The 27,422-nt window shown below is 51.7% G+C and overlaps 4 protein-coding genes across 5 annotated transcripts; 3 read left to right on the top strand and 1 right to left on the bottom strand.

Annotated features, from left to right (window-relative positions):
- Positions 1-16,136: 16,136 nt before the first annotated feature.
- FOXR1 (forkhead box R1) lies at positions 16,137-18,494 on the top strand. The gene is made up of 6 exons (XM_051638323.1): positions 16,137-16,185; positions 16,437-16,541; positions 16,698-16,912; positions 17,191-17,447; positions 17,896-18,056; positions 18,466-18,494. The coding sequence occupies exons 1-6, from the start codon at positions 16,137-16,139 to the stop codon at positions 18,492-18,494; spliced, it is 816 nt and encodes a 271-aa protein (XP_051494283.1).
- Positions 18,495-20,345: 1,851 nt separating this feature from the next.
- On the top strand, positions 20,346-23,559 carry CENATAC (centrosomal AT-AC splicing factor). 2 transcript variants are annotated; one of them, XR_007891487.1, is made up of 9 exons: positions 20,346-20,647; positions 20,732-20,897; positions 20,968-21,030; positions 21,152-21,216; positions 21,583-21,688; positions 22,004-22,034; positions 22,442-22,525; positions 22,625-23,000; positions 23,130-23,559. XR_007891487.1 is itself a non-coding variant. In XM_051638707.1 (9 exons), exons 1-9 carry the CDS (start codon positions 20,346-20,348, stop codon positions 23,173-23,175), a joined length of 996 nt encoding a protein of 331 aa, XP_051494667.1. In that variant the 3' UTR covers positions 23,176-23,559. The 2 variants fall into 2 exon arrangements, 1 of the variants encoding a protein (XP_051494667.1); XM_051638707.1 differs by having other exon boundaries at positions 22,625-22,757.
- Positions 23,560-24,347: 788 nt separating this feature from the next.
- RPS25 (ribosomal protein S25) lies at positions 24,348-25,471 on the bottom strand. The gene is made up of 4 exons (XM_051638322.1): positions 25,463-25,471; positions 25,266-25,361; positions 24,649-24,832; positions 24,348-24,442 (listed from the first exon to the last, which is right to left on the bottom strand). The coding sequence occupies exons 1-4, from the start codon at positions 25,469-25,471 to the stop codon at positions 24,348-24,350; spliced, it is 384 nt and encodes a 127-aa protein (XP_051494282.1).
- Positions 25,472-25,578: 107 nt separating this feature from the next.
- On the top strand, positions 25,579-27,304 carry TRAPPC4 (trafficking protein particle complex subunit 4). The gene is made up of 5 exons (XM_051638374.1): positions 25,579-25,781; positions 25,891-26,065; positions 26,142-26,245; positions 26,340-26,466; positions 26,865-27,304. The coding sequence occupies exons 1-5, from the start codon at positions 25,607-25,609 to the stop codon at positions 26,941-26,943; spliced, it is 660 nt and encodes a 219-aa protein (XP_051494334.1). The 5' UTR covers positions 25,579-25,606; the 3' UTR covers positions 26,944-27,304.
- Positions 27,305-27,422: the final 118 nt, after the last annotated feature.

The following is a 27,422-nucleotide window of genomic DNA, read 5'->3' as shown; positions in this document are numbered from 1 at the left end:
AGGGAGGGAGCAAGGAGGGAGAGGAGGAGGGAGGGAGAGAAGGAGGGGGGAGAGACTCTTATCCTGATACGGCGCCTTCCTCCCGAGTGCGGGTTTGGAAAAACTGAGCAGGCAGGGCTGGATCGGGAATGGCAGCGCTCGGCGACACAAAGCCAGCGGAGCCTCGCCGAAAGGACGGGCGGGCGGGCTCAGCCTGGCTGCGGGGAGCGAGTCTGGCAGGGCGCAGGCAGGAGAAGCTGGGGGAGTGCAGGCAGAAGAGAGACCAGGGGGTGCAGGCAGGAACGTGTACACCCCTGCCCGCAGCAGCGAGATTTTCGTTCCTTGTGGCATTCCTGGCCGAAGCAGGCCCCATGCGAGATGTGGGGGATTTCGGGTCTGTGCAAACAAGCCGCCGGTTCTCAGCACTATCTGGCTGCTGCGGTCACATTCCTCCACTCCCCAAGCCTGCCCGCAGCCCGCTGACCGCAGGTGGCCTACACTGCTCTGGTCCCTGCCTGCCACGGCGGCTCCCCACAGCCCCCCTCTGTGCGTACAGCACATGCTGTGCACATGTGCACATTGCAAATGAGCAAATCCTCATGCACACACACCAGTGACGGGGGTCGGGGACATCGTCGGGGCAGACACGCTTTATGCAGGCATGCACAAGCATGAGCAACAACAAACAGTATCAAGAGAGCACAGTGCTTGGGTGCCAGTCCTGGAGACACGTTGCACCTAAAGCACAAGTGAGCCTGTGGTGTACGTCTTACCACGGGATAACAAGACAGTGAAGGAAGGTGCAAGAACAGCTTCTGCTGTCCCTGCTGCTACAGTCTCACAGCAAGGCAGAACTAGGAACAGAGCAATCCCTCCCTTTTATCTCTTTACTCAGTTCCTTCATCTCCAGAGGACTCCTGCAGGCTTGGTCACTGCAGGCACTGAAGTCCCCTGTCAGTGAGTTGCAGAGCAGAGATCAGGGGAGTTTTCAGGGAGGTCACAAGCCTGAAAAATAAATCTGTTTCATTCAGTATCTCTATTAATATTTGGGTCCCTCAAAATCACCACTTTGTAAATGGGGTCACAACCAGAAAAGTTAGTGATGCCTTGTGCCATTTGCCAGCATGACAAAGACTCACGCTGATAGCAGCTTCGAACAGCATTTGCTGCTCTCATTTCCACACATGCAGTCTCCATTCCCAAGACAGTTGCACATCTCAGTGCATGCAATGCCTCAACTACACAAATCTCCAGCTGGGGGAAAAGCCTCTCCCCAGCATGTCCGGGGCAGGCCTGTTTTGCAGAGAAGCAGGGCACATACCCTGGCAGGTGAGGCTGAAAAAGCCAGACTCACATGCCCCAACACACAGACCCATCCGTCCGGGGTGCTCCAGGAAGGGCAACCACAGGCTCTGCTCCCTTGCTTTTCACCTAGCCCTTGCTTATCTGTGCCCCAGCCTCCCAAAACACGCGTGTGCATTTACACAGGTCTGATAGCATCTTGCTGCCAGAGGTGCCAAGCGCCTCCACTGACTGCCACGAGGACTCCCACAGAACGTGTGACAAGGAAACCGTCCCTGCCGGCACCACCCCACCGCTTGCATTTCTGCTCCAGATTTCTCCGCCTCCCTGCACGCTCTCCAACAACGTGCCCCTGCATCCACCCAACCCTGCGGGCACGGCGGAACCACCGCACCCCGGCCCCACGGCGCTCAGCGGGGCGGGCAGCGCGCGGGGCTCGGTGGCGCCGCCTGGCGGCCACGGGCGACACAGCGACGCTCCCTGGAGCAGCCGGGGGCTCCTCGCACACCGGCAGCAACGTGGAACGCGGCGGGGCCTCCCCCGCACACCGGGTCCGGGGCATCCCGGGCTCCCCCTCCCGCGGTGCGGGGTCCTTCTCCCCTCCACCCGCGGAAGGGGGCTGCTCATTGCAGGCAGGTTTCCCCTCTGCACACCCGGTGCTGCAGCAGAAAACACGTCGCCTTGTGCGGGCGCCGTTTTCTCTCCCTGGTGACGCGGCGGAGATGCGGACATCTCCGAGTCTACGCATGACAGAGCAGCAGCATGTGCACAGCAGAAGGGGATGTTTTAATTAAGAGGAAAGGGAGAAATTGTGGTTCTAGTGAAGAATGCCAAGCGGAGCTTTAATTTCCAGACACACAAGTGAGGAAATGGGTTTCTCCAGTGCGTGATACATCCTCATCCCTGCACTAGAACACCCAGAGCTAAATGAGCCCTCCATCCCCACCAGCAGCAGTAGCTTACAGCTGGCACCTGTGCAGTATTTAATGGTTCAGACAGCTCTTCGGAATGTAACAGGTACCTTAATACCCTTTACAATTGCCCTTTGTACTGAGGACCAAGCACCAAAACCCTCTCCCAGGCAGAAGGCAATGTGAGGGGTTGCAGGAGAGCTAGATGTCTGGCAGCAAAGGCTGAACACCAAATACAGGGTTACCTGGCCACAGGTAACAAGGCCAACTGGATGCTGAGGTGGTTGTCCAGGACAAAAAGAGGCAGGAAGCTGGTTTAGACAGGTAGAGATGGAGGGAGGCTGCCAAAGCCCTGCTGGGTGTTTAGCAGTGTGACTACACAGAGCAATGAAGAGCAGAGGCCAGAGTGGCAAGGCTGAAGCAACCTGACTGCTAAGCCCACACATGGGGCAGAGAAACAGAAGGACAACCCTCTTGAAAGGGGCTTGGGGAAATTCTCCCCTCTGTCACTGCCCCTTCCTTCTTAAAGTGCAACCTCTCTCCCAATTTAAGCAAATACGCTGCACTTGAAAACACCACAGCACAGTTCCTTAAGGAACAAAGAAGCCAACAAATGACAACTCATCAAGAGGTAGTATCACAATTGTTTGCAACTTCCTGTGCATGCTCTTAATCTACCAGGCCAAAGCACAATTTTCTTGGACAAAGCAAAAAGACAGAAAGAAGGTAGCAATGCAAGAACCCGGTGCAGCATCTCCTTCCTTACTGTCTCTCAACAACACAGCAATCTCAGTACCAGCTTGGTTTTTGCAGAAACAGGCAGGAAAATCCCTCAGCACAGCATGTACCACCCTGGTGCTGGCTTCCCAGGCCACCAGCGACAACAGTGGACTCAAAGCAGAAGAGAGCCTTGGGGTGGGCAGGACTCCCTTTCATAGCAGTGGGATGTGAAAAAGACCAAGCTAAAGACCACATAAGCAGAATTACTTAATCCAGTCCCTAAACCACCTTGCCATATTTCCTCAATTCCTCCCTCTAACTGCTGCCTCCATCCAATTATCAGAAGACTTCCAAGCTTCCTCATCCTCTGACAGCCCCAGCTCCATGTCCAAGCTGGAAAAGGGAAAAAGGAGTTTTTCCAGAAGCCAATGAAATGCAACTGTGAACATAGTTCCCATGGTAACAGCAAGATCCAGGGAAGAAAAGGGAATGTAAATCGGATTATCAAGAGGATGAACAGGGAGGGACAAATAGACCAGTTGCATCCGCCAGCCCAGCCAGGCCACTCAAACACCACCTGCACTCTGTGCCCACCTGCCAAATCCCCTCCTCAGCTCAACGCCTGCCCAAGAGCTCCCTGAGACACAGCTTACACTGCTCCAGAGTCACCCTGCAAGGCAAGGTCCCTGCAGCACAACTGGACTCACAGAGGAAGTGCTGCTGCCACCACTCCCAGCCCAGAAACTTTCTGCTGAGTGGGGCAGTATTGCTATAATTGATGCAATATATTACTTTCACTGTCTGACATCTTAACCGTAAATGAGGAGGAGGCTCAAAAATACCCTGAACGTAAAAAAATCAAAGAGAAGTCACTCACGAGACCCAAGAGTTATGTTCCTCCACCCACAGGGGAGACAGAGTACTCCTCCAAGACATTCCTGCAAGGACTCTTGCACTCCATGGAGCGAATACACTGAAATCAAAGCAGCTGTCAATAAAGCCAGAAGAAGCACAACAGTTTGCATCAGATGGATGTAAACCAGCACATCCAACAGCAGCAGAGCCTGTTCCAGCAGTAGTCCATGGCTTGAGAACAATCTTCCCAGCGGCATCTTGGCTAATCACTGCACACTCTCTCTGCTGGTGCTTCCCAGCCTGGAGAGGGTTAAGCCTCAGAAGCATCTTCTGGGGTTTTGCTACCTCTTTTGGCTCCATTTTATTTTCTCACAGAGGTCAGCTGCCTGGATCTGACTTGACCTTGAAGCAGAACTGCCCTCTCTGCCACACAGATTGTTTGCGGGATGGGGGGGACATGGGAGGGACACGCAGATCTACTGTGCTGGAGCCCTTTTGGGGACAGGCATGAATATTTCACAACAGGGAGACGATGCTTCAGCAGCATCATGCAGATGTGGATGTGTGCTGTGCTGCCAGGGACCCAAAAGGACAGACCCCAGGTCAGGTCTCTCCAGGGAGCCCTCTAAGAAGCCCTCCAAAGGGAAAGGGACCCCCTCTGCCCACTTTTGTTCTGCAGGGCCAGCAGCATGAGGAGCCACAGGTGGTGCCAGCAGCTCCTGCACCAAACTGCCATCCTCTACCTGACAGCAGTATCAGTCCTCAGGACACCCCTAGGACCGTAACACCCCATGAGAAACCTGCACCAGCCCCAAAATACAAGATGTAACCAGATTGCCATTCCTAACAGGAGCCCAGGCTTCAAGAAAGGCAAAATACCCAAGTGGAACCAGAAAAGACATCTCTAGTGGGGCTGGACTGCACTTGGCACAGTCTGTATAGATACCCTTTGATTTAGGCACTCAATGCAACTTCTTCCAGTCAAAAGGAGAGTGAGGTTTGAGATCCCTGTTTTCACTCTTCACAATATGTAGAGCAGGTCCTGTTTAAAAGCCTCTGAAAGTCTGGTATCAAAGGAACACTTGTGTCTCCAGAGCACATATAGAGGGCAGAAAGAAAATGCACTAAACAGCACAACACAGGACCACTTACAGAAGGGCTAAGCTCACCTCAAACTCTCTAACATGATCTAACAGCAAAATTATCAGTAGTACAGTACCAAAGTGTATTCCTATCAGCAATCCTCTGCAGAAAAAACCACCCACCCCCCTGATTCAAGTACCCCAAAATCCAGACATGCAGCAGTGATGCCAAAAGGAGGAAGGAACAAGATTTCAGTAAGAGGAGCCTGTAGAGGACCACAACTCTGGAAGTTAATTGAGGCAAAGCTGCTACACTTTTCTTGGACATGCATTTGAATGGGAGGTGTTTGTTACTGCCAATACATTTTCACTTGATACACAGCTCTTCCGCATGAGGTTGAACTGTTAAGAGTTGACAGTGCATCTGTTAAGATTGGCTCTAGAAACCAAATGTTCTTGAAAATACAGAGAGAAACATGCTGTGCTTGCCCTTCTTCTTCCCAGCCATCCAGGTCCCAGTACCGTGAAGAAAAGCCATATGGAGCAGCCCACGTGCACACAAGTGGCCCAAGGGCAGCCACGTTTAAAGCACTCCTCTGTGTGAAAGGTGCTACAGGCTGAGGAACAAGGAGAGTTCCCCAAGGATATCAAGACTTGGCAAAAGGATGGCATGACAATGTCAGGCTTGTTTCTACAATGGACAATATAAGACTTCAAGGAAAGGTCCTGCAGAATATCTGGGAGAAGAGGTCTCCCCAGTATTTCAAATTCCTCTCCCTCTTTGTGTTTCTGTCCTCCCTCCCAAGGCAGCTACTTTGGGCTTAGAGCAAACAGTGAGCCTGCTTCTCCAGAAAGACCTTGTGCCCAGCAGAGAGCTCTGGGACCACCATGGACTACAAACACTGAGAAGGACATCCCTGCAAACAGAGGAAGATGATCTTCCTCCAAGGTCACAAAATGTTGTTTTTTTTTAAAAAAAAAAAAGGCAAAAAAAAAAAAGGCACTAGGCCAACACAGCCTCCTCACTTGACCATCTGGTTTTGAGAAGAGCCATCAACCAATGTAGAGCATTTGGCAAGCTCCCTCAGCTGCTGCTCTCCTAACTTCAGTTCTTCTTGGAAATGCTTTAAGCCCTGCGATGCCAAAAGGAAATGAAAAGCGAAAGAGAGAACATGTGCATGAAACAGAAGAAAAAGGATGCAATTTAACATCTAGTGAGCAAACTGAGACATTCCCCAGCTCCACTTCCAGGTCAAGGAGCAAACTGTAAATGCTGCTGGCCATTCCATAGCTGGGAAACCTCCCACCCAGCCAGACAGGTGGGAGGAACTGCCATACCTCAAGCAGTCTATTTCAAACAAGCTGTTACAAATCCCCCAACATTTTTTCACAAGTCAGGCTGCTCAAATCAACATCCCAGCCAAATTTCAACTTCAGCAGTGACTTTCTATCTTTCTAAATTCCCTCCCTCGCTTTACTTTCTTCTTTGTTCCAACCACTGTGCAACAGCACTGTGTGCCTGCAGTTACGTGTGCTGCTCCAGCATGGTGTTCCTCCACCAGAACAGAGACAACCTTACAAACCAAAGTCATTGTGGACGAGAGCTGCAACAGTCTTCCTGAAGTTTTGCCCTGCTTCTGCCTGATGCCACGTGCAGCTCAAATAGAGAGGTACTGCTCTCCACCAAACAACCTGCCAGTGCCAAGGGAACGTTTCACCCAGTTTGTGGAGAGGGCGAGGAGGCACACAAATCCTCCTGCTCTGCAAGCTCCCAGGCTGCCTCACTCACTCTCTGTCTTCAGGCACGCTCTGCCAGCACAAGCCCTTTTGCTCTTTCCAGGGAAGCAGCAGCACTGTTAGCGCAGCCGGGTGGCAGGAGATGGGCTGCAGCATTTTGCGAGCTCAGCCTGCCTAATTAACATGCAGCACACGGCTCAGGCAGATTTTAGATTACTCCTTCCTGACTCTGGGACCTCGTGCGTGAGTCAGAGGCTTGCACATTTGCTTCCCCTGATCCCTGCCAGCCCCCAACACACGGCAAACTACATTTTGAACAGTTCCTTAATTTCTGCATGCAGACAACCTTCTTCTCACTGTTGCGAAGAAGCAGAGTCATCCTCTACTCCCCAAACATCATCATCATGCACATACAGACCACCCTTGTCTTTTCTCACAGACATGTCCAGACTTGGCAATAGCCTCCCGTAAGCAGGTACAGCAGACTCCCCTACGCCCACACCCCCTCTACTCATTTCCCCTAGTTCCTTTACAGTGCTTCAGCTTCCCTCAAAGCGCACAGAGAAGCCAGCTCCCTTTCCCTTCCCCAGCCCCATGGTAATGGGGCACAGGCACAGCTGAAGGAGTGGAGGATGCCCATGTTAAATATGTGAATGCCCCACCACAAGCAGGGCAGATATTGTTTCCCAGTGCGTTTCTGCAGATCTGTCCTGTGCAGCAAAGGAGTTCAATATCCAGGCCTACAAGATCCTCCCACTAATACCTGCCCTGACATTCACCACCAGCCTGTCAGAGCAGCAGAGCTGTAACCTCATGGACTCCTGACCCACAAGAAAAAAGCAAGCATTAAATTCTGAATTAGTGCACTGCAACCACCAGGGACCCACAGCTGATAAGCACACGTCCAGAGGGACAGATGAGCAAGTTTCAACTGCCCTGATCTGCACAGGGCTGTGAGATATTCTCACTTTCTGTCTCAAGAGCTGCATGAGACTCAGACTGGCTGGGATGCCCACTGTCAAAAGGGAAGTGGGAACTGAGGAACTCCCTCACATCCACTTATTTTAAGAGGACGAGTGTGTTGGCACTCTTGGAACTGAAAATCTCCATGCAGAGAACAGGGAGGCACCTGGCAAGAGAAACACACCTGGATCATCGGGCCTGGACTGTCTTCCCATGAGCCTTGACTCTGCCAATTTACACCAAAGGTCCAGAAGCAAAAGGCTGTGGACACTGTTCCTCTTTTCAATTTCCCAACTTCAGTTGGGCAAAGCAAAGCTTTTCCTTTACACTACATGCTCCGCTCCAAGCCACAGGAACCTCTGCTCAATACTTCCATCTTCCATGCTTCTCCTCCAAAACCCTTCTTCCTTGTCTGTTAGCATTATGCAAAGCATTCAGCTGCCAATGTGAGTGAAACTTCAGGCAGAAATCCATCTATTTCTCCCCTCCAGCTCTTAATTAACATGTGGACTTTAATTACATTTCCTGTTTTTGTGACAAAATATGTCACTCTCCTCCACCTGCCCCTCCCCAAGATCATTACAAGAGCTCCAGTAATGATCATCACCATCCGTCTGCCCGGAGCAAGGTGGGGGCACCTGCTCCATCTTCCCAAGCTACCCCATTCCACCTAGCCCCTGGTCACTCATTCCTCAGAGAGCCAGATGTCCTGGTCCCGTTCCAAGGGAGGGGGTAGAAGCTCTGCTAACAGGTTGGCACAACATATTGCCAGGGCTGGACCACACCTGCAGGCTTTGGCTGCAGCAAAAGGCATTATGATTCAAGGATGGACACAGAAGCAGAGAAACCAGGGAGGTATTAGGGATTCTCTTCCTTTCCAAAGGGAAGGATGGGCCGCCCTCCTGCTGAAGAATCCTCACTATTTACACAAGGCACAGAAAACACTGACAAGAAGCTCTGCAGTAACACTCAGCTGGTTCACAGACCCACATAGTAAAAAATTAGAACTCCCCAAAAACGCCTCCCCATCCTCAAAGATTCAGCCACTAGAAAAGCAATCACCTTAGTCAATCACAAAGCATTTGCTTCCCTGGAGAAAGTGAAAACTGAGACATTCTTCCCTATCCAGCCAGATGGGAAAAGGCAAGAAGATGATATGATTCACTCAAGCATGGACCTTGGCGCAGTCAGGCTTTCCTGAAGCTCAGGCATTTGTCTACAGGTAACTGAAACTGCTACCATTCCCCTCACGAGACCAGGAACCTCACACAGGTGCAGTCTGTCACAGTGGGGAGACCAAGTCCTACACAACATCTACGTTGGATTTGCAAACCCAAAATCAGACAGACTGTTTTATCTGAATGTTTACAATTTACCAGCCAGCTCTTGGCTTTGTCCACTTCCAGAGGTCCAGGAAGTGAGATTTTCCTTAGTTGTTATTTTACACCTCAGACTTTCAGTGCTCCTCAAAGACTTAATCTCTAGCCATCCTGGCAGCAAACTGTAAGGTAATACTAAACTGAATATCAAGCTATGCAACGTTTGCTCTAGCTTGCAGATAGGCAGAAGACAGCAAGCTGCCCACTTCTTCCATTGTCAAGTTCTGAAGAATCAGCAATACTTCACAGAGCAGACATGACATCAGGCTCTTGGGACAGGGACAATAACATAAGGGCAGCATCAAGCAATCGCAACACAAAGGAGATACACAAAGGACTAGAAATATGGCTTAGAGTCCACAAGGCAAAGGCTGCATGATCCAAACACACAGCTAATGGCATCACGTGTAATTTGGATGGAAAGAAGAGCTCCCAGCAGAGCTCTGAAACCCATATTCCTCCTCATAGTCCAACAGCGCAAGAAAAACAAGCAATTGCCCAAGCAAGAGAGTGTCGATAAGCACTGCAGAAGGGAGACAATGTCCCTTTAAATGTGACTAAAGTGTTGTCAATGGATCTGCCATGGTAGGAGTTAATCCCCCCCCAGCCCCTCTCAGCCACTGTGATGGGATAATTAGATGCGAGGGCTCAGTGCAGATGATGCTCCAGTTGCTTAGCAACTAATGGTTTCCATGGAGATGGCAAAGCACAGCCTTTGGAGCAGCAAGTGAGCAGTGCAGCAGGGCAGGGAAAGATGCCTTAAACTCCTGCACTGATCCTCTCCTCCAGAATCACCCAAAGGCCTTGAGGTATTAGGGGAGTGTGAAGGGGGTGCCTTAAAGATATAACATCCCTGTTCCAAGCAGAGGTAAAAAGGAAAGGGCTTTGTTTTTTTTGACTAAACTTTCAGTGGCATGGTCCTCCTGATCTCAGTGACCCTCCTCTAGCAGGATGAGCGGGGCTGAATCACAAAGTGTGGTCAGAGGCTCATTCTCCCATACATGGGTCACCCTGCTATAAGCAACTGAACATGATTCCAGCATCAGTTCTGGCACCCAGGGGCTGGGAGGCGAACACACACACACACGCTAATGTGTTTAGATTTTCAGCACTGTCCAAGAAGAAGTCATGTGCAGGCATCCAGCCTAGCTCTAGACCAGCAGGCAAGGGGAGGTTCCCCCTCAATTCTGCACCTCCACAACACCTACAAATCATAGAATCATCAAGGTTGGAAAAGACCTTCAAGATCAAGTCCAACCCTCCACCCTACAACTCCCAACCACTAAACCACCTCCTGAAACACCACATCTACCCACTTTTTTAACACCTCCAGGGACAGCACCTCCACCACCTCCCTGGGCCTTCTGTTCCAATGTGACACTAGCTATAAAATGAGAGGAGTCTTGCCAGAATAACAGAGATGAGGTTGATTAACTTTAGCCCCAGTCTGTCATCTGGTGCTTCCTCAACACGAGCAATTCCTACTGCTTTATTACTGCTGCTCTTTGCACCCAGGCAGCATCTCACTGTTTCCAAGCATTGCAGCCATGATCTGCATCTCTTCTCACTAAACACAGCACATGCTGGCTGTGCAGCTGCACTGCTGCAATCTTGTCATCTCGTGACCCAAGCAGAGAAAAGCTCTGTCTGTGTTTTGCTAAGAAAGCTCTGGGACACACAAGTGGGGTTGCTAATTCAGTGCTAGGTGGTCTTTGCCTCCTTGGGCGGTACGGGGATGGCCTGCTTGCCTTAGGTGTTACAGCTCCGGGAATGTCTCAAGCTTTGACATCACAGAAGGGGGTATGGAAACCAGAAGACAAGCCCTGCTCTCCTCCCTGCATACAGCCCCACTCTTGTGACAAGAAGCATCCCTTGCAGAGAGAGCAGGAGCCTGCATGCCTTGGGCACTGGCTGCAGCACAGGACTCGCTGCTTTTCTTTTCCCCTTCCCACCTGGGAGGGGACTGGCACATGCTCCACTCGGCCGTGTGCCATCCCTTCATGGCAGAAAGCACATGGAATGGAGAACAGAGCAGAGCCCTCCCTCGGGCAGTGGCTGGGCCAGGAGGTGACACGTGCTGCTGCCGAGGGGCAGCCAGAGCGGGCTCTGGGACCCCCAGGTGCATCGGTCAAAGGCAACAATTTCAAGATGCTCTGTAGCTTCTTCCTCCCCTCACTGCACAAGTTACTTTGCCCTCCCTGGAAGCCCACGGGACGCCTGCTTCAACACCCTGGAGGGATGGAGCCTCCCACTGGCCAGCCAGCACCAATGGCTAATTTAGCAGCAAGCGAGGTCTCTTCCCTGGAGCCCTGTCCTGATCCACCCGGGACTTCAGGAAGGTACGAGAGCAGAGTCGCCAAAAAAGTTGCAAAGCGTTTCAGACTCTGTCCCCTATGGCTTTCAAAGAGGGAAATCAAAGGGAAGCGCCGCGCTTTGTTCCGCAGGGGAGCGGCACGAAAGGTGAGCAGCAGCGAGCCCGGCAGAACCGGTCGCTTCAATCGTCTGCCAGCTCACCTTTGAAGTGGTTTTAAAAATCAGGGAGGAGGGGCAGAGACCCAAGTTCAGCTTTTTCACTGCAACTTCATAGAATTTGAGGACGTGGGGGATAAGAGACTGCCTTTCCCCCACCAGAAAAATAGCCTATCTGTTCAGAGAGACTAGAGTATGGCTAATAAAAAAGGCTGCAATACCCATCAAGTACATCTGTGTGTCCTCATGTCCTAAAGAGGCTATGAATTACTGCAGTGGTGGCAGCAGCATCTGCCTACAGCACAGACAGAGCCAGGCATCTGCAGGACTAACCAGCCACCCTGACACAGTCCCCAGTCCGGTACGGATGAAGCAACAGACCCTCACCAGTCCACATCTTTCTCTCTGCCTTGTGCTCCCTCTCCCCCTGCCCACCTGGCACTGCCTCTCTTGAACAGAAAGGACTGGTTTTAACCCCAGCCCACACAGATCCTGGGAGCTCTTTCTATAGTAATAATCACAGCATCAGCCACTTGCTGCAGCACAGGGAATGGAAGCAATGCCAGCTCAGCAGGAGTGGCACTGCACAAGGACAAGCCAGGCACCTACCATGCACCCCGTGCTAGGAAGACTGGGAAAGGTATCAATTACTTCATTGGAAATTAATCTCCATTCTACCACAGAAATATATATATATATATATTCACACACATATATAAAGAACACAGTTGATTGGCATGACCAGTATTCACAAGCCCACTGAGCTTGCTTCTATACCAACACCACCAGCTGGGCAAAGCCAAGACAAGAGAGGAAACCCTCCTGTCACCACGGACAAGCGGATGTCCCTCTGCACACATTAAAAGCTTTCAGCGGCTGTGGAGTACAAAAGTCACTCAAGCCAGACTTGAATAGCAGCTCTGAGTCAGAAGCCAAGGTATAGAGCTCCTCTGTCTTTAGGGGAGAGGGTGATCTCGGGTCCAACATTTTTCAGAAACAGGAGCAAATCTGCTGAGAAGACCTCTCTTAGCTCATTCATTCACATGCATGAAGCCATAAGCCTGGCTGAAGACATCTATAAACACCTCACATACACAGAAACACACGTGTCAGACCCTGAGAAGCAATGGAGCACACTCACAGTCCCAAATCCAAAATGCCTTTTCTCTTGATTTGCAAGAAAGTCTTAATCTAAAACATCAGGAGATAGGAATCGGCAAAGAAACAGAGCCGAACTTGCCCCCTGGCCCCAACCCACATCCTTACAAAGCTTCCCTGGAGGTCTTGTTATTATGAGGTGTGTGGGAGTAGGAGAGACCAGTAAAAGCATCCCATCAGTTGGCTTCCGTACTGGTAACACTCACCTAGAAAGAGCTGGCTTTGGAGAATCCAGATGTCTTGAGCCAAGGCTCCTCCAGTTTGTTGCCTCTCTACATTTTCAGCTCCATTCACGATGCAGACAGAGATGCTGGCTACTTTGCCCTTCTGTACGTGCCAATGGGTTCTCTTCTAACTTCTGTTTCACCTTCCGAAGCTAGAGGGGACCAAAAAATGAGATGGATTTAGGAGACAAGCAAGAGCTTCTGTTTAAACCATAGGGCATAAGGAATTGGCCATCTTGGATTTTATTTGCCATGAATTGGGTCTTTCAGTCTGACCAAGATCCCTCTTCCCCTGGGAAAGCAGGGGTAGGGAGACAGAGGTCAGGGGTTAAAATGCGTTCAGCCAGAATACACAATACACAAACCCATGGTGTTGGGATTCAGCAACTGAACAGCCCCAAGCAAAATTAAGGCCTTTTAAGGGAAAGGTCTGTTGTCGCAAGTACATATTTAAAACATTCTTACACTTGAAACTGGAAGCCAACCTGTTTACTCTCACTTTTGCTGGCTGCATTGCACAGACTGGGCAGACCACAGGGCTCGTTTCCCTGCTTCATCTGTTTGTATTATAGCAGCACCTCAAACCTCTATCAGAAAGAAGTAAATGTTGTTCCATAGGGGAAAGCTTTCCATCCATGCAGCAAAGGCAGGCAGTACTAGCAAGCTCTTTTCATATCATTTTTGGGGAAGATCCAAGTACGATCATTCAGGGCTTCTCTGTGTGGAGCACTGTAATACATTTTATTACATCCTATTCCTCCCCTTCCCTTGTGTTACTTACCAGTTCCACAGAGGAGTCCAGCTTTCTCTGAGGACACAGAAACCTGTGGGAACATGGGAAAAAGAAAACTCGAATCAGCTGCAGTGAGCTGTTGCTGGCAGCCCTGGAAGGTCTGCAGCTGTTTCTCATCTCCTTCATTGCCCTGTGGTAGCTTTTGCTGGGTACTTAACTGTGGGACACCAGCTCACAAACAGCCACAGGTGAACACGGCCGCTGCCTGCCAAGTGTCGGCTCACACGGCCCCTGGTGGCCGAGCTCCCTGATCCTCCAGCGCTGCTCTTCCCAGAGCGTCTCCTGGGAAGCAGCACAGAGAACCAACCGTGCCCTTTCCGGGGACAAGTCCATCCCCAAATATTCTTCTGCCCTTTGTCACATCGGTGACTCCTAGCTGAAGAGCAAGCACGACAAGACACTTCATCCACATGCAAGGTCTAGCAATCGCAGGATTTCTTTTACCCCCCCCCCCCAAAAATACTTACATGGCTCTAAGATTATGAACATAACTGCATCGAGTCCAGCACTCTTGTGCTGAAGTACCAAAGGTTATGTGGGTAGGTGAGGCATCAGCCACGGGTGCACGTAGATTGTCACAGGCTTAATGAATGACTGTGCCTCAGCTGATGTGAACACCACTGCTTGAGAGTTTCACTCCAGATAGGCAGGGGAAAGCTACTTTGTGGTGCGACAGGTAAAGTGATATGTGGTAAATTATTAAACTGTAGTAGCTGAGTTGTTTGCAACACATCTCAAGTCAAGTACCTGGCTCCAGTTTCAGGAAGGGGAAAGAGTTTTGATTGGGGCGAACTTGGAGTTTTTTGAGGAAAGCAGCCAACCGAGCAGGTCCAGCTCACACCTGAGGAATCTGACGGGGAGCACATTGTCTCTGCTCATGACTGAACTTTGTCACACAAGGGTGGAAAACGCCATGCAACTGTAGGCTTTTGCATCTAGCAAAAGCCACACCATACTGTCTTAGTATTTGTGAAACACCTGACAAGTACACACAGTACAAACTATCCTGCCCGCTTTCACTGAATAGGGAAAACTGAGCACACCAGATCCTTCCCTGCCCTTTGAAAGTTAACAAGAAGAGCACGGTTTGGTTCTTCACTTAATTTTTTAACAACCTGCCTCAAAAGATGCAAACGTGGAACGTGTGAGAGCAGTGACAGCAAACAATACAGGGACGCTTGCCCCAAAGCACTGCAGAGCAAGTCTACAGTGGGGAAAAGCACCTCACTCCTTTCTTTCATCATGCAGAAAAAACCCAAACAACGTGGAGCCAAACCTTTGGTGCAAGGATCACGAAATTCACTTTTAAGCTGAGATTCTCCCAACATCAGGATGCTAACGTAATCTTTTCCAGCAATTGCAAAAACCAGCCTCTTTCTGTCCATCTCCCTGCTACAAACTGGCAGCCAGTCCCTGATGCACTTCTCACCTACAAGAATAACCTGCATCCTCCTACAAATTGGTCAAAATATGTAGAGTCTGAAATCCACTTGCCTGCTGGCACTTGGACAGGGTTTGGATTTTGATTTGTAGCTACTCACTTTCCACCTGTGCCACCTGCCTTCCCTGTTCCCCAAGCAGAGGGCGACGGTGAGTGGGCGAAGGGGGTGAGTATGTATTGCAACCATCCTTCCATAGCACAAACCACACGGCTTCGTTGGTAATACCTGGGACAGGCTCTGTAAGGCCGCGTGTGAAAGATGCGGCCTGAGAAACAGAACCAATTCAGGAAGGTGCAGAATTTAGGTTGTGTCTTCAAGCTGCACAAAAGGTTCCTAAGAGACACACTGTAAAGCATGCCCAGTACCTGCTAAACCTGGCTCCTTTTCCCCATTATGGTACCCCTTCAGTGTTTTGCCTAGGCTGATCTAAAGCAGTTTCAAGTCTTAAAACCTGCAACTTCCAGACAAGCAGCGTGAGGAAGCTCCCCGGTACCTGCAAATGCATCCTGAGCACTCCATGCATCCTTCAGAGATCTGTCCTGCTTCCAGAAACATTTGGATTCTCAGATCAGGGAAGTCCACCACAGAGTGAAGGTGACACTGTGATTTTATCAGAAGCGGGGAAAAAAAAAAAATAAATAAAAAATTAGCCTAATGAACACAGGAATGGCTCATTTATCAGGGCTCTAGCAAAGTAAATGGGCAGCAAACAGAGCCTACATAGTGCCACCTATCTTATTCTCAATCAGCTTGCTTACCCTACCAATGCAGACAATTTTCTCACTGGAAGGGGCTTTAATAGGTATTTAGAAGGTAATTTTAATAGGTATTTAAAAGTGTGAAACAGAGACCAGCCTTTCACCCACCTGTGTGATATCCTTGAAAAAAAAAAAAAAAAAAAAGAAAAAAAAAAAAGAAAAAAACCCCACCAAACATTAAATCAAGTCTCTCAGCTCATGGGAGCACCTCAAACTCACAGGATTCCTTTGTGCCACCCTTGCAGATCCTGCTGCCCTCAGCACCCAGAGATTATTTTGCCATACAAAGAAAATGTACTTGAGTTTTCAAAACAAATTATTTTGGGAAAGCCTGCACTTAAAAAATGGACTTGAGGACTGGGATATGGGAGAAGAGCTCAAATTCACCATCACTACTGAAGAGTGTCTGCAAGGTAAGAGCCTCAGGGGGACTGATTGACTTGGCTTATTTTTTAAAATATTCCTGGCTCCAAAACTCAGGTGAAAATTTTAAAATCTTGTAAATTATAAGTTTCAGTCTAGAGGTTAACAGAAGCCCATTTTCTTTATGTTTAAATGTGATCAGATCAAATTAGAAACATCTGCGATTAGGTATAAAGTGTGCAGCTTACAGGAAAGGAGGCTAACAAAATCTGTAAGTTCACAGTGTCTCTGGGCACCCCAGGTCTAACAGCTCCTGACAAGACCCCGTGCCATCGAATGCTGCAGTGGCACGCTGACCCCCTCGCACACGAGTGCTTGCTGCCAGGGCCACTACCCGATACCAGGGGTAAGTTTGGGAACTGGTATGGGATGAGAAAGCAACTGGGGACCTTTGCCTCAGGATTTGCATTGCGATAGAGCTTCCTTGGGCTGCCCCTGGGTAGCAGGATCTGGGAGCACTCCTCAGGTGGGACCACAGAGTGACATTTCTCCTTCTCCCTAGAACCTGGTGTTCAGCCCCACCTCTGGATGTGGGTAAACCCAAACCTGGTCTGCTCCATCCCTGGAAGCCCTGGCATGGACCCAGCCAGATCCAACGGTCCAGTGGCCTCAGTCCCTGATGCTATGGAAACCTCCTCTCCAAACACATCCTGGGACTACTCTGACTCAGATTGCTTCAAGGAGGATGTGGTGTCATCCTCCAGTGAGGCTGGAAAGGTACAAAAAAGGGAACTGCTTGGGCAGTCCTAAGCACTGTACACATTTAACAATCCTGCAGGAACAAACGAGCTGGCTCAGCAGCTCAGTGAGCAGCCACCTACCGTTCCAGCAGGGCTCAGTCAGTGCACTGAGCCCATCTGACAAACAGCTGAGAATACCACATGCAGGCAAGGAGGCTAACATTTAAAGTATATGGGCTTTCTATACAGATTTATCCCTGCCCCTCATTCCATTCAGAGCTAATATATCCATGTCCTTTTTTTCCTTCTCCCCAGCTTACTGAGAATGAAGATGCTTTACCGGCTCCTCAGGAGATGCTGGAAACTCCCGAACCCAAAGCAATTCTGATGCCTCAAACATCTGCAGTCCTGAGACCTCACAGTGGGACACTCCAGTACCCCAAGCAGACAAGCACTGAAACCAAGGGAGGCTGGCCCCGTCCCCCCCTGAATTACTGCCTCCTCATCACCCTCGCCCTGTGCAACAGCACCAGTGGCAGTCTGACCGTGCAGCAGATCTACCAGTTCACACGGTACCCACCATCCCCCCTACTCCTAGTGCAGAATTAGGGGAAGAGGGAAAAGGGGTACAGGAGCCTCCAATCTACTCGGGGAGCAGGGATGTGGCAGCTAGGACCTACCTTCTGGTCTTAGCTCTGCCTTCCGCTCTAGATGCCACTGAGAAAACTGCATCCTTTCTTTCTCAAACCTGAGAGTCTCAAGAGCAGGCATTTTAGTTTTGTCTTAGACTCCTTAGAAAAAACACAGTGCTCAATCACACCAGCCATCCTTACACCACAGGAACCAGAGAGGACCCTCTCCTCCCTCCCTTGCTCTAATACAATGTGTTCTGCTATTTATCACAGCCTCTAATTGCTTCAGCTCAGGACAAACCTTTTCTCTCCATAGGCAGCACTTCCCATTTTTTCAAACGGCCCCAGAGGGCTGGAAAAACACAATCCGACACAATCTGTGCCTCAGAAGCTGCTTTAAGAAAACTACTGGCTTTGTGTGTGGTGAAAGAAACCGCAAGTCCCGGCTGTGGAAACTGACTGCAGAAGGACGCAGAAGGTTTCAGAAGGAAGCACTGGCTCTGCCCAAGGAGGCTCTCGACTTGGTGCGCCAAAGCATGAGCAAACCAGGTACGTTTCAGAGGGCAGGAGCTACACAAAACGCAGACCAAGTCAGACTTTACCAGATGCCCACCATGGAAGGGATATGGGTGTGCACCCAAGCCAGGCCACAGTCACCAGCACTGCAGGACACCAGAGCTAGGAGACAATACCAGGCACCTGGAGATCCCTGCAGAGATACAGCCACAAGCAGGGCTTGGTCACCAAACCAGCCAAAACCTCTTCTTTAATGAAACCAGCATAGTGAGAGAGACAAACCAGGCCTTGTATAAACACAGAGCCTTCATCTCAGTATCACATGCTCAGCAATACAATCCCAGTCAGTTTGACATGGATAAGGACTGAGGCTGCAGCAGCAGTGCCCACACAGTCACCACAGCCCAAGTAACTATTGCAACCTCCGCTCTATCTTTTGCAGATCTCATGACATCTCTCTTCAGCCTGTGACTCCTTCTGGCTCCCTGCTTCGGAAACATGTACCATATATTTTTGTGTATTTTCAAACAAAGCTTGTTTTCTCAGGTGCTGCCACAGGTGGCTTCCCAAAAACTGTGTGTGAAAATTATAAGCATTGTGACACAAGGGCTGAAATTTAAAAGGGGCGGGGGGGCAGGGGCGGGGAGAAGGGTGACTAATCTAATTTCCTTTGGTAAGGCCAGTTTTTGCTCCAGCTGCACATATCTCAAGTTGCAGAGGTATTTTGACATGTGGTACCTGCTACAACTTTAACACAAAGTCCTCCACAGAAGCTGTTGCCTCTTGCAATGTCCTTGCAGTGCAAAGGATTATGCTGCAGGAGAAGGTTGATCTGTTTCCTAAGAAAGGGTCTCAGCCCACAGGTCAGAGACTGAGAAGAGAACACGTTAGTTGGCTGAGTGAGAGGAGCCCCTAACATACAGATATTATTCCAAGCTGTTGCACTTGCCCAGCCAGCTGTAAAACCAGCAAGCAAAGATCCACTTAACTGCTGGGCAGGCTGCTTTGCAAGGTGCTTGGAATTTCTGCCACACTCACTTGGCAGAAACTGGAAAACACTGCAGAGTGTGAGGAGGGAGAGTTACATTGGCAAAGAAATGATGCAACAAAGAAAAAAAACTTACTTGCTTCTCCAGCAAGCGGCAAGAAAATCATATTCCTGGGTCTGAATTCAGGCAGGCAGCAGCTATCTAGCGTTCCCGAAAATAAGATTTTTCAAACCTTCTTCCTGGCTGCTGTGGCAGTTGCTTGATTTGAAGCACAACGTGTCCAGTCCCACGTGCAGCAGAAGCCAGGGTGCCCAGTGACAGGGGCCAAACAGCACTCAGCCATGGTGCAGGCTCTGCAGTTCACTGCTAGTTTATATTCTTTAGACCTGTGCCACAGGGAGAGGATAGCAGGAGGCAGACCACACCAACCCACAGGATGAGAGAGCAGGCTGGGCACACCCCAGAATCCAGTGTAAGAGAATAGATGTGTTCACAGCCAGTGGATTCCCAGGCTCACCTCTACACGCACAGGCTCGGGTCGCAGCAGGCAAAGCACCGCGCGGGGTGGGACTGCAGGTGAGCAGTAACACCACCCGAGCCACCAGAGAAGGCACACGGAGGGAGACAGAGACCGTCAGTCCTGCATTTGACAGCGCAGGCTGTCTGATCATCCCCGCCAACAGCAGGGGAGGTTGGAACTAGGTGTTTTTTGAGGTCCCTTCCAACCCGAACTATTCTGTGATTCTACGATTTTATGGTTGCTGGAGGCCTGGCTGCACTGGATAACCCCGGCACTGCAGTTCAGAGACTCCCCGGTCGCACCAGACTAGACCAGAAGCATCGTCTGCTCTTACTATATATATTTAAAAAAAAAAAAAAAAACAACAAAACCAACATTCAAGACAGCTGTAGAGCTGTGAATGGGCAGGAAAACAGGCATTGGAGCGGTACTACCAGGCAGACTGTGTAAGAAGTGGTTAGGGGGGAGGACAGTGCACTTCGAGGATGTAGGACGCCCTCAGGTTCGTAACAAAAAATGGAAGATGCCTGAAACTCAATGAAGTTTCGGACAGGGCAGGGAAGAACGGGCTCTGCCCCACACACACCCCGGCTGGGCATCAAACAATGGGCACCGAGGGGGCAGGTGTCCCGGCCCCGCTCCAGCCTGGCCACAGCGCAGCAGGACTCGGCCACCTCGTGCCGCCCGGGGGGCTCCAGGAGCCGCCGCTTTGCCCGCGGCCGTTGCCGGGCGCCCCAGGCCCGGCCCCCCAGGCCCGGCCGGTGTCGGGGCGGTCCGTGCCGGCCGCGCCTGCGCCTGGCGGGCCGCGCCGCCATGGCCGTGCACCACTGCGGGCTGTGCCGCCGCACCTCCTTCTCGGGCCGGCGGCACCTCTACAGCCCCGCGCACCGGCGGCGGCTGCGGGAGGCGCTGGCCCGGCTGCAGGAGGAGGCGGAGGCGGCGCGGGCCGAGGCGGCGGCGGGGGACAGGGCGGGCGGCGTGGCCCTGCAGCCCTACGACCCGGCCCAGCACGGCCGGCGCGTCTGGTGCCTGTGCTGCGGGCGCGGCGTGCGGCGGGACGAGCAGCGGGACGGGCTGGCGCTGCCGGGGGCCGGCCTGCTCCGGCACCTGGCCGGGTAGGCGGGGGGGACCGGCAGGGACGCTGGGTGGGGGCCCGGGGGTGCAGCAAGGGTCCGGCGGCACTGACGGGTGTCGCGCAGGCCCGAGCACCGTCGGGAGACGTTGCGGTTCTGGCGGGAGAACCGGGTGGAGGCGGCGCTGCGGGAGCGGGTCCTGGTGCCGGCCGAGGAGTACGAGAGCTGGGCCCGGGCGGCAGAGCAGGCGCTGGCCGCGCATCGGCGGCGAGAGGAGGAGCGGATCCGGCAGGTAGTCCCGGATCAGACCCCTGGAGCAGCGCCGGGCCCCCCGCCCGGCCTCATCCGCTCTTTCCCCGCAGATGGCGGCCGGGATCCGGGAGGCCGAGCGCAGGCAGCGGGAGACGGTGCGGGCCGCCCTGCAGGTCGGTGAGCTGTATCCTGGCCTGGAGGGGGGCGGGGAGGGGGCTGCGCCAGCAGCGGGGGTGGCCGGGGGGTTCTGCTCAATGCCAGAAATATTGTCACTTTTTCCTGAATCGCACCCAGCTTCAGGAAGAGGCAGAGCTTTGTGCAGGACCGCCTGTCTGCAGGCCCCCGGCAGGATCCGAAAGGTGAGAACAGTTTTCCTTAAAATCCTGCTAACCCATGTACTGCACAACCTGGACTGGGCTACAGCAGCAGCTGAAACTGTCCTTGCCAGGATTTTCCACCCATTCAGATCCTTCAGAAACCTTTACCTAAACTCCAGTAAGCACCCAGAGAGATGACTCTCCTGTCCACACATTCATGAGCACAAACCACCACAAGCACAATGATAACACACAATCCTTTTAACATTACTGTGCCCCGAGGACAAATTCTCCTTTTCTTTCTGTCTCCAAACACAAACTCTGCTAAGAAACCACTGGATGAACATTGCCTGCCTGGCTATGACCATCACTCACCTCTCAGGTTGCCTTGTGGCTCCTGTCTTCCAGGGACTCCTCTCAGGATGTGGAACAGCCTGGCCCAAGCAGGATGCAGACAGGACCCAGCTTAAACTGGATGGAACCAGGCCAGGCTCTGACCTTCATTGGCCACCAGGTAGGAGTGAGTGGCTAATGAGCACAACTTGAATAGCTGCACATGATATACAGCACCTGTGACAAACGTGGCTGCAGCCCCCTCCCTGGAAAAGCCAGCTGTGCACGTTCATGGCTGAGAGTTTCAGTCATCATTAAGCAAACGTTCTTTAACATGCACCAAAAATCCAAATGCTCCTTAAAGAAAGTAAAGAGCCTCCACCTCTGTCTTGTAACAGAATTTGATACTGGAAGGGGATGCATGTAACACCATGCTGTTTAGAGATGCTTTTAAAAGCGTCAGTTTCTTACCAGTGCTTTATGTTTCTGTTAACAGGAAACAGAGGGGAAAGGAAATGTTCACACAGGTAATCACATCAGCTCCATGTCTTATTTGGTTACCACCCTATGGAAAACTCCTGGCTTGCAAATAAAACAGGGATAACTGAAAGCAGTTCTGAAGCAGGGAACTGTCTTGCCAACATTTCACATACTAAAGAAGAAAACACTTCTGCATTAGGAAAATCCTGTTGGTGCTGCCAGTGCGGAGTGCGTAGTTCTGTGTGGGATCTGCAAGCCAACTTCCCTGTCTGAGAGGTCATGTTTTACTTTTCCCCTTGCTCCTGCTAGGCAGGGCCAGCTGCAGGGCTGGAGAAGAGAGGACTATCTCGAGCTGTGCACTTTAGATAATCTAAACACAGTGGCAAAAAAAAAAATTAATATATTTATATATATATATATAAATAAAAATATTTTTTTCCTTGTGACTTCTTAGGAGCAAAACCTCCTTGGCTAACAGAGGAAGAGGATGGAAGTAAACAACAAATTGGACCTTCATATGAGGAATTCCTCAAACAAAGTGAGTGGCTTGTATACGTCTCAGTTAACTGTGCATTCTCTTCACTGCACTACAGAATCAAAAGCAGTTTGTCTAAGTTTTGCTCTACATGTTTTTTAGAGGAGAAGCAGAAGCTGAAAAAGCTGCCAGCAGAGCGTGTCGGTGCCAGCTTTGACCATACCTCTCAGACAGCTGACAGCTGGCTGCCTTCCTTCGGGCGTGTCTGGAACCACGGCAGGAGGTGGCAGTCCAGGTGAGGAGCAGGGTCTAAGGGCGCGTGGCTTCGTTCCACACCTGATCCCCACGAAGCAGGCTTGGCAGCAGCAGCACATGTCTTGCCACACACTGTTCTGGAGCTGCATGACTTGCCAGGTGAAGCATGTGAAGACACAGTGCAGACACTCTGCCTGGCTCAGCCCAGCCCTGCATACCTCTGTGCCCTGCAGGGGCCCAAGTCTGTGTCAGCTGGCAGGGGAGACTGCTACAGCCCACCAGGGTAATTAGAAAGTGACTGAGAGCTGCTGCTCTGAAGCACCACATGTAGCACTGTCTTACTCCTTGGGTGAAGCAGCATTTGTTACCTCGCTACATGCTGTTATATTCTGACTCCTATGCTCCCTTCCAGGCATCAGTTTAGAACTGAATCGGGGGAAAAGAAGAAAAAAAGGTGATCACAAGAGAAGCACTGAAGAAACCAAGCTCCGAATGTTGTGCAGAGGTAGACTGGAGCTAGCTGCAGCTGCATCAGTGCTGCTGCCAAATCTAGCTCACTTGTTAAGTATTAAAAACATGCTGGTGTGCCCTCGTCCCTGGGAGGCAGGGTGGCCACAGGGTATCCCGAGGTCAGCACTCCTGCTGGTATCCTGCTGGATCCACTCCCTCTGAACTGGACACACCATCTGGGCATTGTTCTGCAGGTCTGGGGCTACACAAGGGCAGATCCTGCCTGTGCTGCATCTTCAGGCAGCTGAGCTCATGCAGCACGTGCTGCAGTGTCCTACACTGATGTGTAGCATGACATCCCATTAAAGAAATAGATTTTTGAGAAATAAAAAGGTTGTTTTTAAAAAAAAAAAAAGTTACCTGTGTTAGCAGTTCCAACACTTCCCCACTAGACACTGACCTGACAGATGCTGTCATCTTGTGAACACAGAGATCTGTGGGCACAGCTTATTTAGACAGAGTTTAGATAAATAATGAAAATAACCCACTGGCACCTTCCCGACCTACAATGCCAAAAATGTGCTTCAGTTTCTCTCCTGCTACAACCAAACACAGTTTAACATCACCAGCTGCTGTAGGTGATGGAAAAGTTCCTTCCCTTTCTGCAATACAAGAATATGTCCGTGGTACATTCCCAACACTACAAATGCAAAACCTCACTAGTAGATGAAGACATCCACCACCTGTACCAGAACCCACTCTCAATAATGAAACTAACGCATTCTTGGAAAAGCAAGAAAAATTATTTTAGTAAGTTTATTGTGTGAATCTACTTATGACACGTTGATGAGGTCACCGGAGAACCTGCAAAGCAAGAAGTCCCAAGTCACACAACCAGACCAGAACAAGCTGCCTGGAAGCCCTGCTCCAACAAGAACACCCCCTTGCAACGGGGTGACACAGCCCACCCACCCCGCAGCCCAGGGGCAGGGGAGTGCACACATGGCTTCCCCATCCAACAGGCAATAGGACAGAACAGCAAACTACTCTTAAATTCTGGAGAGCCAATGCTTCCAGCAATGCTGCCACCCACCCATAGCAGCACAAGCACTGCCCACCACAGTACATGCTGAGAACCCCTGGACACACGACCCCCCCAGAGGGCCCCCCCCTCACCTCCCTACGCGTCCTCCCCGGCTGCAGGCGCATCCCCGCCTTTCGTGTTCCTGGTGTAGATCACTTGGGCTCGGTGCTTGGACACCAGTTTGATCAAACCTGGGAAGACAAAGAACTCTGAGCACGTGTGTGTGCTGGGGGACACCGGGGATGCCCCTTCTGGATGCTCCCTTCTACAGCAGCGGAGGATGCACAACAACAGGACACACCAGAGGCTCATCAAAACTCATCCCTCAGATGCAGCACAAAATCATCTATGTGACCAAGGAGAAGAAAATAAGAAGTTTTCAGTTTTGGGCACTCACCTTTGCTGAGGAGCTCCTGGAGAGCAGCCCGAGCCAGGGAGCCCCGAATCTTCAGCCTCTCTGAGACAACTGCAGGTGTGATGAGCTTGTAGTTGGGCACTTCTTTGCACAGTTTGTCATAGGTGGCCTTGTCAAACAGGACAAGATTGTTCAACTTGTCTCTCACTTTCCCCTTGGACCACTTCTACTCAAAAAGAGGAAAAAAAACACTAAGCCATCTTCTAAGCAATAAAAAAAGACTAAGCTTTGGGATGGCCTGAGAACTGCACCCCGTAGTATCCCACCCTGGACTGGAGGACTAATGGGATGCACAAGTGGCTCTTTATAGAAGCACGTGTTGCAGATAACACCTACAGTACGTCTAAGGAAAATGAGTAAAGCCTTTTCCTACTCAGATTTAATTTTATGATGTGCAACTGACTGCCAGATGATGAGACGGCTCCTCCAACACCACGATGCCCCCCTACCACGGCTGTGCCAGGAGCACCCAGACACCCACGCGGAAGGCCCGGGATACCCCAACATCCTCCTCCGCATCCCCTCCCTCCCCCCGGTTTTCATGGCAGAGCCGCGGCTGGGGGTCTGCCCCCAGCCAGGTCGCCTCCGCCCGCTCCTACCTTCTTCTTGGCTTTGCCGCCAGACTTGTTGACCGGGTCCTTGTCCTTTTTGGCGGACTTGCCCGCGTCCTTCTTCTTCTTATCGTCTTTGGGCGGCTACAAGGGGGAAAAAAGAAGGGAGAGTCAGCGCCGGGGAGCGGGGTGGAAGCCCCCGGGGTCCTCGGGGACCCCGCCCAGCGCCCCCAGCCCGGCCCCACGCTCACCATGGCGCGGCGGCTGCTGCTCCCCCAAGATGTCGGCCGAGAAAGGAAGCGCCTGTCGCGAGGCGTGCGGAAGCCCTGTGGCCTCGGCGTGACGCCAGTTCCGGCGCGACGCCAGTTCCGGCGCGGGGCTGGGCCGCTATGGCGATCTTCAGCGTCTACGTGGTGAACAAGGCGGGCGGCCTCATCTACCAGCTGGACCACTACGCACCCCGCGCCGACACCGAGAAGACCTTCAGCTTCCCGCTCGACCTCGTCCTGCGCCCGCACGACGAGCGCGTCGTCGTCGCCTTCGGCCAGCGCGACGGCATCCGCGGTGAGGGCCGGGCTGGGGCGAGCGGGCCGGGCGGGCTGACCGGCCTCAGCGCCCGAGAGCCTGCCTGGAGACGGCCCGGCCCGCTGACACTGACCTGCTGTTCCTGCAGTGGGCCACGCCGTGCTGGCCATCAACGGCGCAGAGGTGAACGGGCGCTTCACGGCGGATGGGAAGGACGTGCTGGAGTTCCTGGGCAACCCGGCCAACTACCCCGTGTCCATCCGCTTTGGCCGCCACCGCCTCTCCTCCAACGAGAAGCTCATGCTGGCCTCCATGTTCCACTCGTGAGCCGCACGATGGGCCAGGACGGGGTTGGTGTGGGCAAGGGTGCTGGGGGTGCTGAGGGCTGTCTCTCTGCAGGCTCTTCGCCATCGGATCACAGCTGTCCCCCGAGGTGGGGAGCTCTGGGATCGAGATGCTGGAGACTGACACCTTCAAGCTGCACTGCTTCCAGACGCTGACAGGTACAATCTGGCCCTAGGCACCCAGCACCACCCTGTTCTGCTGGGGCTGGCACAGAGCGCAGCCATTCTCTCTCCTCTGTCATTGTGGCCCCAGGGATCAAATTCATGGTTCTTGCTGACCCCAGGCAGGCAGGCATAGACTCTCTTCTCCGCAAGATCTATGAAATTTATTCTGACTTTGCTCTGAAGAATCCCTTCTACTCCCTGGAGATGCCAATCAGGTAAGCCCACTGCCAATAACACAGTGACAACCCCTCATCGCCTTCTGCCCGTGCACTAACAAATTCCAGAAGCCCTTAAGTTAAGTGCCAGAGCAGACCCAGGGGGTGAGGGAATGGGAAAGATGCAGCATATGGCTGCAGGGATGGGACACTGACCTGTTCCAGTGCTGCTCCACTGGTGAAGTGGGAAGTTCTGCTCCTTGGTATGATCCCTGCTGCCCAACATAGCCCTTCAGCCCACACAGGACCCTGCCCTGGGACTGGACAGCAGTCAGGCTGCTGCCTGTGATGCATGGGATCTCCTTGCAGGGTGCAGAACCAAAGGATATGGAGATTCGGCCTTTGTTATCCTGTTCTGTAGGTAAAGTCACCCCCTTCTGTTTTTCTGACTTTTTCAGATGTGAGTTGTTTGATCAGAACTTGAAACTTGCTCTGGAGGTGGCAGAAAAGTCTGGACCCTTCGGACCGGGATCATAGAGAACACTGTTCCTGCCGTGCCTGCTCCTTCTGTGAAGAGCTGGACCTGTGCCAGAGCTTTCTTCTCTACAGCAGAGTCTGCGTATCCCCAAAACATGCTTCATTATTTCCCAGGATACCCTTTTATCCCCTTTGTTGTGAAATTTACCTTACACAAACTCGTTACTGTTTACACTGGGCCACAGAGGACGATTCTGCTTCGGCAGCTCCACTGCCCTCTGGGAAGCAGCAAGAGGCTCAGGGCTGTGCCCGATGCAGCTGCTTGTTTTCTTTGTAACTGTACATACACTTTTCCTGTATAGCTCTAACTTATGGCTTCACAGAGGGTTTCTGTGCAGAAGTAATAAATATTCCTCAAGAAGCTGGGCAGTTGGGTTTCTCTTGGCAGGGTAAATGTGCACTGGTAGCAACTCAAAGTGATAATGAGGGGGTTTGGGTGGTTCTGCTCGTGCTGCTCCCCACAAGACAACCAGAGCCCT

Source organism: Apus apus, chromosome 22 (genome assembly GCF_020740795.1).
Source record: "Apus apus isolate bApuApu2 chromosome 22, bApuApu2.pri.cur, whole genome shotgun sequence".
NCBI classification, from domain to species: Eukaryota; Metazoa; Chordata; class Aves; order Apodiformes; family Apodidae; genus Apus; species Apus apus.
The sequence above is the reverse complement of the archived record's forward strand: the minus strand, read 5'-3'. Positions and strand labels throughout refer to the sequence as shown.